General features: G+C 35.9%; 1 protein-coding gene across 1 annotated transcript in view; it reads right to left on the reverse strand.

The window, feature by feature from the left end:
* Window positions 1-12,793, reverse strand: part of MCTP1 (multiple C2 and transmembrane domain containing 1) — a 210,836-nt gene that overhangs the window by 143,362 nt on the left and 54,681 nt on the right. Inside the window, exons 3-5 of the mRNA XM_059836614.1 lie at window positions 10,180-10,322; window positions 7,341-7,420; window positions 6,688-6,793 (exon numbers count right to left, since the gene is read on the reverse strand). Coding sequence (XP_059692597.1) covers window positions 6,688-6,793; window positions 7,341-7,420; window positions 10,180-10,322 — 329 coding nt within the window. The remainder of the gene's footprint in view (window positions 1-6,687; window positions 6,794-7,340; window positions 7,421-10,179; window positions 10,323-12,793) is intronic.

Below are 12,793 nucleotides of genomic sequence, written 5' to 3' on the forward strand. Positions count from 1 at the left end.
TTACCAAGTAAATGGTAATTTACTTGGTAAATTATCATTATCAGCTAAAGCAGGATAAGCCATAACAACCATCCTTAAAAGCCAATAAAATAAATATATAGCATAGGGCAGATCAGGATGGATGATCTATATGGAACTTGTTAATCTGAAAATATTCCATGCCCTGAGTCTATTGCCGGAGTTCTTCTCTATTATGTTAATGTCCCTCTGGCAAATAAATAAATAAATAAATAATGCAACACATGATTTAAGACAGCAAGCAAACTGATAGCACATTAATGTTAATAGTTTCATATGAAGCAAAAAAACCTAAGTAACATTTGAGATAGATTGTTTTAGGAAAAAAACAATGCCTTGAACTTTAATCTCAATAAATAACAATATCCAAATAGAACTCATATGTTTACTTTTTTTCCATTTTCTTTGTTTGTTAGGTTGCTGGCAGTGATGAACAGCTGTCCCCAGTCACTGCTGGTCTTGACTGGCAATGCTTCTTATCAAGCTACCAGCTTTCAGGAAATAGTCATTTCCTATAGCTGAAAACTGCCTGTTAAGACCCAGGTAGGGAACTGCCACGGTAATGAAGAAATGGGTGACATGTAGCTCTGAAGAACTTGCTTACTGCAGGTTTTCCAGTGGTGGAATCTGTGTGCTGAATGCTGATGGAAAAAGACCCATAAAAACTCACATGCATTGTGGCACCCATGACTACAACACCAAACAGAATCCCCAGGAAGTCTATATACATGCACGAAATCACAAGCAGCACGCTGTCACACACAGCACCACATGTATCCAGAAGGAAATAATAAACACTGTCAGAATTAAAGTAACAAGACAAGCTTTGTTGGAGTAGGTCTAGGAAAAAAAATCAATTGCTAGTTTTGACTTCTTTTAAACTGGTCATCATAAGCAGAAACTAATGAAAAATACAGAAAGTACATCAAAACCACATTATTTTTATTAACTGAGTTAAAATTAACAAATCTTTAGAGCTGACAGGTTTAAACATTTTTATATACACATACCTCTCTCATATTTATTTATTTTACATCTTTTTAGTTTGCACTGGCTAGCTAAGCTATCTGTCCTCCCAAAGAGTAAAACTGAAATGAGGCATTAATATAAAGGACAAGTAGTGCTAAACAGGACAAAGCAAACACAAACTAATTGTTGGAACAAGTGCTGCTTCAACTTACTGTGCTAGTCCAGAAATAGACTAAACTTCCCTTGAACACTAAAAACTTTCTAATGCTTATAGTCATATAAAATAATTCATTATCAATTTTGATTCACGATTTATGATTTTTCATAAATCACAACAAATCAATTGCCTTTACATGTCAAAAATCAAAAGAATAGGACTTCTAATAACTTTAGATACGCTATCTTTCTATTTATGTACATAGTTTGAAGAGACATTACTAGGTTATTACTTTAAATATTCACATTTTAATGCCTTTAGGACAAGCACCAGCTAGCAAATGGCAAAGATACAGACAAGATTTTCTAGAAATTTTGATTTATCAGTCCATACTCTTACAATAGTATTCAATAACTGCAGGCTATTTCTGTATTTTGTTCAAATAAAACGTACCACAAAAAATAAAATAATGTGTCCTTATTTATTAAACTGGTTTACCGAATCTCTTTATGATCGAAATTATGTCCAATATCTTCTACTGAAAAAACACAATTGTAAACTACTTAAACACTGCTTTTCACAGTTCATCAGGACTCAAAAATAAATAATCCTCTTTCCTAGTCAGTGTAACACAATTACACTGTCAATTTTACACACAGTTATATTATTGTATATTTATGTTAATATTCTTAATTGATACATGAATCCCAAAATATAATGATCTGAGGAAGTGGGGCTTTCCAGCTGTAAGTCTCAAGATCATCTCATCAGTCAATACACAGAAAATCTGAATTTCATCAGAACTTTTTTCAGAAAGATAAGGGGAAAAAATGCTCCTGTGTGGACCAAATATCTCTGTAATTTCTTTTCACACCTCAAGTCTTCATCCAAAACAATCTATTACTGTGTTAAATTGGCTGCTTATCTTAAAAATCATTTTCAATAATACCTCTCTCACAGACAGATGGCAATATACAACTAGGCCCCTGAATTTGTCCCATTTAATTTCAAACTTGCACTTGGAGTATCTTATCCTCCAGAAGTATCAATATTTCTTAGGCAGTGTGAGAGGATGCATTTTCCTGTAACATACAGCTACATTTTTTTGAAACATCAATAAAATGCTTTGTGAGACCTGTCCTCCAACAACACATCCTCAGAAGACTTTACCTGCACATCAGTGCATGACCTCCAAAACAGCCTCGCTGCAGTTCAGGCAGTGAAAGGATCTCTTTGGAAAGTATAATCTACATCAAAAAGTTACCAAACAACACATCACAAACAGTAAGTCTTGTTTTAAAAGGCTTAATTTGAAATATGGCTAGAGAACTGCCCAAAATACAGGATCAAAACACCATGTGGTTTGTGTGGCTGCATGGGAAATCTAACACTTCTTGTTTTAAAGCTGTTCTATTTTTGTATTTCCCTCATGGTCTTAATAAACACTCTCATTTTAAACATTTGGAATTATAGTTACTGCAACTTAAGTACTTCCAGGCAATTTCTGTAATCTTCAGCTTTACAATTTAACACCATTTATGTGTGACAACACACACGTCATGTAAAGAGGTAAAGTATTACCCTAATTACATAATTACTTGCAACTCTCAATTGCAAGCAACTTAAGAGTTATCACCTGAGCAAAATGAAACCTATTCAGGAGAAAATTAATTTTTGAAATGTACATTATATAGGGATATCAAACCAACAGGATTTAAGGAAATTTGCAATGACAGGAAAACACTGCACATGATGTGAAGAGACAGTGTATCTGTGTCTTCCATGCATCAGTCATTAATGCATACTTAAAAGTGCTCAGGTTTTTATCTACATATTTCAAGGATGCTCAAATTACTACCTGTGTAGAGATATCCAAGTAGAAGGGGAGCATCAATCATTCAAACAGCGTGCTACACAGACCAGGAATTTGGGAGTTGCTTTTAGTGCTGCTTTATATGCTGCACATTTTCAAGAGTAGACAAGAATTAGTCTTAATCCTCTAACATAACATTTGAAAATATATTGACCTCAATCCCTTTCATTTCAATAAAAATATCTTCATTATTACAAAACCTTTCAAAACTTGCCAAGGATAGCAGTTCAACTGGAGTGGTAGATTTTGTAATATACCTGTTCCTTCAAGAGTCAATAAAAGCTAATAAATAAATAAGTACATGTAGTAACTGAAAGAAGCCAATTGAGTTTTCAACTATTAAACCCTTAAGACATTAAACATACAGCAATTACATATTAATTTTGTAGGTCATCTTCCTTGCATTGTGACACAAACTCTGATTTTATTGTAACTTCACCAGAACTGTGTGGTGAGCCTATCTTGGGAAGACTGGTTTCCAATTAATATTAAGCTTCAGATTAGGCATCTGATTCTTAATTGGAATAGTGGGCATTTTCAGACTGAAGTTCTATATAATAGTTTAAATGGGAAGAAAATTTGGTGACTTGAGTTATATTTAAAAAGCTAATAATGAAATGTGTAATAACATAAACCAAATTCTTCATCCTATTACAACCAGCCATTTGGATATCAAAAAATTTGCTAACCAGCAACACTACAGTCTCCCAATACTCTCAACATCCAGTGCTAATTTATGAACCCCCTTATGAAAAACATGTTACACTGTAGTGTCTTCATTTCACTATCTCACCTCTACAATTCTGGAACACTTGGTATAATAGCAGACAACAGGAGGCAGCACAGTAGCTACCCTCTCTGTAGGATGAAGAAAGGAAACCTGTGCTGTCCACATAATGGTATACCACATAAAAATACACTGTTTCTGTGTTGCATGATTTAGGATTATGGCAGGATAGTGTCAAAGCAACTTGGAAAAACAGGGCAAGTATCACCTGACTCAGACCGGACTGGTCTTACCCAAATGAAAAAAAAAAAAACAACCCGAAATTAAGTTAATTTCTTAATTTAAATTAATTAACTTCTTAATTTAAGACGCTTGTGGTGTAAATTTGAAAGACGAAATTCTGAGCTGTATGGACAAACATATTGCTAAAAAAAAGGAAAAGTACACTCCTTATATAAGCTAGATGCACTAGCACTAGCTAGATGCACTAGCACTAGCACACTAGCACTATACTTCATTATTTTTATTAAGTGCTAACAGAATGCCTTGAGGAAAACTAACAGAGGATAAAATCATTTCCAAAATTCTACAATTTTGCATTTCTATATACCAGACACCTAGTTCCACTAACTGACTTACTAGGCTAGTTACTACTACCTGAGAGAAAAGTGTAAAAACAACACTAGTAGAATCTGCCAGTACTCCGCAGGTATGCAACAAGATGTCTCACACTGCAGCATACAGAAACATATATGTTCTTACAAAAACCATACAACTGACCATATCCATGGACATTTTCATCAGAGTAATGCTTTTTCTTGGCCTCTGCTGCAACCTGTCCGTAAGGCAGGGCAAACAGGTTCATTGTTAAAGGATCCTTAGGGGTGGATAAACCAAAATGATGTTAAATAAGCAGTGTAACAAAAAATTTTATTAGAATAAGTGCTTTAAAACCATAACTGGGGGGGAAAAAAGTGTAACATTGGAAAAGGCATCTCTAGCTGTCCTAGAGTGTATGATCATCTTAAGAGTGGGAAATTCAAAAGATAAAAAGAAAGAAAAAGAGACAGTAGAAGCAAGAGAAAGATACCACCACCCGTGGCTTCTGTGATGTGTGGGTGATCGTGGCCCATGGTTGTGATGTACAGTCTGTCAGAGGTGGAGGCCCGCAAAAACTGGCGGCTATAACCCTGACTCTTCTGGTAAATGCCCCAATACCTCCTGCATAAGTTCTGGGCATGAAGAACAGTTTTCTTCCTGGAAGATTCTGGAAATTTGGATGTGTTGCAGGCGCTGGGGAAGGCTGAGTGCATGTGTCTCTGTGTTCAAGTGCCTGGACGAAGTCTGTGAGTAAACTGAGTTTTGTGGCTGCACAGAGGTGGCTCACAGTGCGGGAAAGAGACTGGCATAAAAAATCCAACAAAACACTGTCCCACTTGCACAGGTTCCATGGCTTAGTGGTGTTTTTATCTTTAATTGTAAACAGCATGTTTAAAGCAAAATTTAGCTGCAAGGTCCAAATGTTTCCCTACAGCCTAGCTGAGGCCAAAGGAATCCATATTATTTTACAACCTCTCATAGTGAGAATAATCTCTTCTGTTTCTGCCATAGTTCTACTTCTACTGCTCATCAAAAGTCACAAATGCTAGTAAATTATTGTCTTCGGTTTCAAATGCAGGATGTGGCCAGTGGTATATATTCTATTGCCATCTGTTAGAGGTGGGGCAGTTATCTTCCCTTAACTGGGCCACCTGTTAAAACCAGGTGAGGCAGTTTTCTTTATCTCTTTCACAATCCATCCTCCCTCAGGGGAGAGATCTTTTGTTAATGGGCCACTGAGTCTCACTGCATGACTGATAATATTACATCATGCCATTGTGAGATGCTCCACCCAGAAGGAGGACCCAAGCATTCCTACCTGGATATAATCTGAGATTTAGAACACTACAGGCAGCCTTTTCCCACTGGATTCCCAGAGGAGCAGCTTTCTTCTCCACTGGATTCCCAGAGGAAGACCAGACCCATCTACACCACCATTGGACATTCAGAGGAAACCTACACCCTTCTACAGGATCACTGCTCCAACAGAACCCCATCTGTCACTCCAGGAGGACTGCAGCCACCATTTAATGGGACTGCTACCGACACCCTGACCCACAGGGTGTCAGGTTGTATTCTGATTCTGCCAATGTTGTCTTGTATTACTGCTTTTTTATTTTATATTTTCTTTTATTTTTTTTTCCTAATAAAGAACTGTTGTTCCTACTCCCATATCTTTGCCTGAGAGCCCCTTAATTTCAAAATTATAATAATTTGGAGGGAGGGGGTTTGCATTTTTCGTTTCAAGGGAGTCTCCTGCTTTCCTTAGCAGACACCTGTCTTTTCAAACCAAGGCAATTATAATAGAAGGAGTTTGTCACAACTAAGAGTATCTAGAAACCTGGAAACTATTTTCACTTACAACTATGCAGCTCAGAAAAGTAAGACTGATGAAGGAATTACAACAAACTTAGAAAATTATACAATTTTGTAATTGAAATGTAAATTCCAAAAATTGAAAAGCATCAAATAATCCTTTAAGATTAGTTACCTTTTTCAACTTTATTTTTCATATGGAATAGGATTCAAATACTCTTATCTAGAAAAAGCAGACTAGGTCCAAAATTCTTTAACCAATGGTTTACTGATGTTTCTCCATATTAATCAGCACTATTCACCTGCAACTGACTTAACCTGATCCATCTGAATCCCTTCTTACCAACTATATAAGGGAGCATTCAACTCAGGTGAAATATACTATACCAGAAACATCGCTCAGTGTTATCTTAATAATGAAAACAGTAAAATTAATCTCATAATTTGATATTTACTCTTGTGCTTTATGCCATCCAACTAGAGAGCAATCACAGGAGTGATGACATTTATTAAAATACTTAAAATTACCGCTTCTCGCTGGTCCCCTGGAGCCAACAGAACTGACAGGAATATACTTCCCAGATCATGGTCAGGGTAATGAGGATCCTTCAGACTCAAGTTAACATCTGTTTGCCTAGGAGACAAAATCTCTGCATTTACTTGGATTTCAGACTCTCAGATAATTAAATTTCTCAATCATAAGAACTGAAGGCATCTGAAATAATATGAAGTTACCTGGAAAACAGTGGCACAAATTTGCCTTATTTCTACTTATAAATATTTCTGCTGAACGCTCATAAAAAATAGTAAATACTTTTACTCTGCATTAAGTATTGTATTACATCTACTGAAGTAATTAAATCAAAAATGTAACATTAATGGGTTAAAAAACACCAAAAAATTTCAAACATCAGGGGGTAATGCAGCTACTATGAAAACAAGATTAATGTGGTTGTAAAGTGAACCTCTCCATAGACACAATGAAAATGTGCATAATCAGCTAATAAATTAACATTCATAATCCAATAATTTCTTAAACATAACTGGTTTTCTTTAGTTAGTTTCATGCTGTGTAAGTTTCTATAATTATTTTCTAGCATAATGTTTTACTTACAAATCCATAAACATGGTATCAGCAGATAAAAATATACAAACATTCCATAGGCTTGTTTGTGCCATACCTGTTTAATTCCAATGATGTGAGATCCAAAAATGCCGAACCAATGAAGTCATCTTGAAGTCCAAAGTCATAATCAAATACCTATGATGCACAAAAGCATTTTTAGTACTAGAAGTATTTCTCTCTTTCTTTAGAGCTTTTCTGACTATGAATCATTCTTGAAGCTCTTTTTCCAGAGCTGTCACTTCATGTCTCTCACTTGTTGAATCAGGACTACCTGAAAGTAACCTGAAACTTTCTCGCCAGAAAATCAAGTCTGAACTGCCTGTTTATAACTCAGACTGCATCATATAGAGCCACTTGTGTATACTATTTCTAGACTACGCATGTGAATGACAGCAGTTTTATAAAAATGAAAGAATTTTTTTTTATAAACATGGGCACTGAAAGAAGGAAGATCAAAACAATTAATAAACCTAATCAGAATCACTGATTTCTTATACATTGATTCCTTTATGAATTCTGCAAAGTGGAAGCAGAAGGGCAGGATATGGTTATGAAAAGTGCTTCCACTTTTATTATAACACTTGCATCAGTATTTGAAATAATATAATTGTACATTTTGACAGCTATGCAACTTTGAAGGGTTAGAAATATTACAATCTAAGATTAAAACTGAAGGAGTATGTGTAAGGAAATAATGATAATTAATACTTTACTAGGAGAACTCTGCCTCTTAATTTGCTACCTGAAAGAAAGAATACCTTGATAAATTTACTGAAATCCAGACATGAATCTGGCCAGTACATCAGAAGGTATTACTTGAGATGGGTTATGATTTCCTAAGTCTGAAGAAAGAACAACAAATAACCAAGGGGCAGCTATTGCAATGAAATAAACAAAGTAGATGGACAGCAACAAAGAAAGAAGTAGCAACACAAATTTCAAAAAAATCAAAAAAAGGGAAAAGCTCAATTATCAAAATCAACTTTTAAAGTAAATTAACTTTTTTTTTTTTTTTGTAAATATGAGGTTTTCTGAGTACTAGAACATATCTTCAGCTAACTAAGAGTGAGACGCGTTAATATCTTGTAAGGAGAAAGGAGAAAATTGAAAATATGACAGGACTAGGTTCAAGGTCTTCAACTCTAAGTACTTCTACTATTGTACTACAGAAACTATTCCAGACGGCAAAACAGTTCATCTTCTACAACTACATTAATATGGACAGGATTAAGACAGTAGTAACAGAAATCCTTTGGCCCAAAAGCTACAGCACAACTGCACCACTCAGTGGGTTGGATACAAGTATGTGAGCGCAAGTCTCTCACATGCATCAATCTACTTGAGTGTTCACACTTGCATTTTCTATATCTGTTAGTAATTCCAGTGGGAAAAGAAAACAAATTATGAAATCTCAGCTCATAGTGCAATGTCAAAATTGTTTTCTCCCTCTCTTCCCCCTCTACAAATTATCACGGTAAAAATACCAATTAAGTATTTTAGCTTAGTAAAATTCAATAATGTCTTAAAATATTTGAATGAGCTGTAAAACCTAAAATACTTCACACACTGTGTTCAGAGTACAACCATGACAGACATACCACTTGACACACTTTTCCTAGGGGAAAAAAAATACACACCCTACTGCAGGGCTGATACTTGGCATAAGTAAACTAAAAGAGGTGGCTACATTGCAAGTCTTTGCATCTTCCTCTTTCTTTCACCTGTTCATTCCTTATGAGTCACTAAACATAATAAAGGCATGAAAATGCCATTTGAGGATTCTGTTTAGCTTTTAAGCTTTTCTAATAATGATGTATTTTATGTGAGGAGCATGAAACATAATACTGATTAATAATTAAAAGATGTTTAAGTGTCATGGCTCTACTAAAAAAAAAATCTACAATTGACATTTCAGTTAAAAATTCTTTCATGAATTTTAGATTAAGAATGATACTGATCTAAAACATCATGTAATTTCAGATCAACTAAGAGAATTATATAGGTAAGCCAAGTTTCCATACTTCCTGAAGTATTTTCAATGTAGCATGTTTTATTTTGAATCCTAGGACTACAGTTTTCCTAAATACATTTTTGGAAACATAATTTTTGTCTACTTTGTTTTACACAACTAAGAATAACTTTTGCATATAGATCACCATAAACTACCAGGGCCAGAATTTCTTTATTTCTCTTCTGTGGGCATGACAGTTTTTCTGGTTTTCATTCCAATACCATCTCAGAAACACTAGTGGCACTGCTGCTTATTAGTTAGGACATTGCTGGCCACTTTTTGACCTATGTTCAAACAATGTGATATTTCAGAATAATTGGTGCCTCTAATCATCATCCCACAGGTGAGGACAAAATCATCCTCACCTGTGATTTACTAGAAAGAGCTACAATGTAAAAATTCTAACAGCAGAAAATGGTATGAAACACAGAAGCAAACTCACTGTGCTCCATACAAACAGAAAAATTAGAAAACTTTGGAGAATCAGGTACACATCTCAATAAATTCTCAAAAACTGACCTCAGCATTGAATTGCTTTTAATGGGACAGATTATGCTTCATATCATCATTGTGCAGTGATATTTCCATAAATGAAATGGGTCATGAAATACAGTTCACTTTCTCTGTTCTTCTGCTAAAATCACACTAAAAAAATATAAAACAATTATGACCTGAAGTTAACAAAAATGCCTATACTTGCCACTTTAAAAAGGTTGACATCATCATTCTACAGACAAAACTTAAATATATTTTCACTCTAACTGGTCCATAGTCTTCACTATTGCACAATAAATCTTCCAGTATACAGAAAATCACAAAGCCTGAATTCTTCCAATAATTCTTCTGTTCTAATTTATCAGACATATGTAACCTGGTGTCTTACCTTTATATACAACGGTTCTCTTAGGTTATCTATAAGAATGCAAGTCTTTTCTTCCCACACAGGATTGAGGTTCTTGTGTACTGTTTTACTTCTAAATACTTCTTTTCCTCCAAGTTTGAACTTGACATATGGATCACTTGTTCCTGATAAAGATACATATATATACTGTTAATTCTATCTTTGTAATACAAAAAGGAAATGGAGACTAAATTACTTCAAACAGAACTAAATGTAATTTCCATATGTAGTCAAATTCAAAACAGCATCAGATGAAAAGAATACTTTATTGTCACAATCTATTACTTTCCAAGTTGTCAAAACTCAATTGACTCCATTAACATCAAAGGTGTGCTTGCATCACTTTCTGTTGTTTGCAATTCATTCGTAAAGTCACACATTAAATATTGGCAATATTTGTTTTAGTTAACAGAATTATGTCCTTAATAGGGCTAGTATATTATCTTAATGCAAAAAAGAAATTAAATTATACAGTTAAAATAACTCCTGTAAAATATTAAACTAATTATGTTGTGCCTTTGAAAAGACACATACTCGACTGACACCACCAGTGAAAGTCTTCAATGACTTGTGTCCAAGCTTTTCTTTTCCATAGACTCACTTCCCACAGCACTCACACGTTAACTCCAAAGTCTGTCCACAAAGCCCTCAACATGCCTTCTGCAACAATCACCTACTCACCAGAGAGCACTGGACAAAGCCTCTTGAAACAACTGATTAACAATTGTGATCAGAAAAACACCACTGATGGGTATAAGTAAAATGTTAAATATGCCATATGAATGCCATATGCATGGGATGTGTATGTGGAAGTATCACAAGGACTGAACCACCTGTGAGAGGAGGAGTCTCAGGGTGGGTGGGCACAGAGACTTGCAGTCATCCAGGAGTGCATGTGAGACTCAATGACCAAAGACCATCTTAAAATAAACAATAACTCTAGCTTCAGTAACAACTGCATCTTCATTAACAACAGCAAAATTATAAGACAAGGCTTCTTTTTTTCCTTTAACTTTTAGGGCTTTTCAAGGGACCAGCAGATTTTAGAACTCTGCATTCATATCCACTGGAAAAATACATCTAAAAGAAACAGCTTTTCTTAAAACTGCAACATGCTCTTCTAAACATAAATTAGAAGGGTTATGAGCAGCATTCTTTGCATTATTTCATCCAGCCACAAGATGTCAGTACTCTTTACCTGAAGTTAATATCTCCTTGTTTCAAAAAACTACAGCAGTGGAAAATGGTGGTCTCTTGTGTTACATTCATTCACACCTGTAATTCCTGGGGCATAATTTCAGTGGCACAAAACTGTTTTGTCCAGCACAACTAACTTGTTCCTTGGTTATTCAAGCTGTGGTGATGATTTTGAAGTCAAAGATAATGTATTTAAATTAATTCTGCCTATGGACACTATGTTATGGTGAGCCCACCCCCCTGCTCCTTGGAACCACTCTACCACCTCAGGAATTCTCTTAGGTCTTGACTTCAGGTAGACAGTTTGGCAATGAAGCATCCATTGACTGTACCAGGAACTTCTGCATAGTTAAGGTGGGGTGGCATTGAGTTGGAAAATAAGAGGGAAAAATCAGTCTTTGGCTGACAGCCTTGGAACATCTAAAAGAGGAAAAATGGTTCTAGTTTGTGAGTTGGAAGGGTTGATTGAGAGTGCTGTAAACTAGGTTTGAAGGGAAAAGGGGATAAGCCCTTGCTCACTAAAGATGAGCCCAGCAGGGCTCACACCAGTGTCAGGGTTGATATTGATAACACAGTAGTGATAACAAACAGGAGGAACAGGAGGGCATTCTTCAGTAGAAAAGCTGAGACAAGTCACCATTATAGAAACACGGTAGAATGACTAGTTTGACTGGAGTGCTGCTGTGGATGTTTAGAAGCATTTCAGAAGGGTCAGGCAAGGAAGAAGAGCTGATAGGGTGGCTCTGTATATCACGGAGTGTTTCAGCTGTATACAGCTCAAGGATAGTGATGGTAAATTTCAGTGTTCAAGATACAAGGGCAGCCAACAAGGCAGACATCCTTATGAGAATCTCTTACAGACCACTCAACCACAATGAAGAGGTGGATGAAGCATTGTATAGGTGGCTGGCTGACATTTCCCAATTGCCAGTTCTTGCTCTTGTGGTGGATTTTAACTGTCTGGATGTCTGCTGGAAACTCAACATGGCAAAGAGGAGGCAGTCTAGGAGATTCTTGGAGTGTGTGGGATTTCCTGTCACAGCTGGCAAGGGAGCCTACCAGGGCTGAGATTCAACTAGATCTGCTCTTTGTGAATAGAGAAGGGATTGGTGAGAGATATGGTGGTCAGAATGTCCATCTTGGGAACAGTGATGGAGTTTTAATTCTTGGTGAGGTAAGGAATGGTGAAGAAAGGAACAAAACCTCTGCCTTGGAGTTCTGGAGGGTGGACTTTGGCCTGCTCTGGAATTGGTTCAGAGAGTCTGCTGGGAAATAAAGAGGTCCAGGAAGGCTGGACATAGTTTAGGAAAATCTTATAGACAGAGAAGTGAAATGTCCCTATGTGCTCAGAGATCAGCTGTCAGGCAAGCCTTGTCAACAGGAAACTTAGAATTTTTTT

This window comes from Haemorhous mexicanus, chromosome Z (assembly GCF_027477595.1).
Source record: "Haemorhous mexicanus isolate bHaeMex1 chromosome Z, bHaeMex1.pri, whole genome shotgun sequence".
NCBI classification, from domain to species: domain Eukaryota; kingdom Metazoa; phylum Chordata; class Aves; order Passeriformes; family Fringillidae; genus Haemorhous; species Haemorhous mexicanus.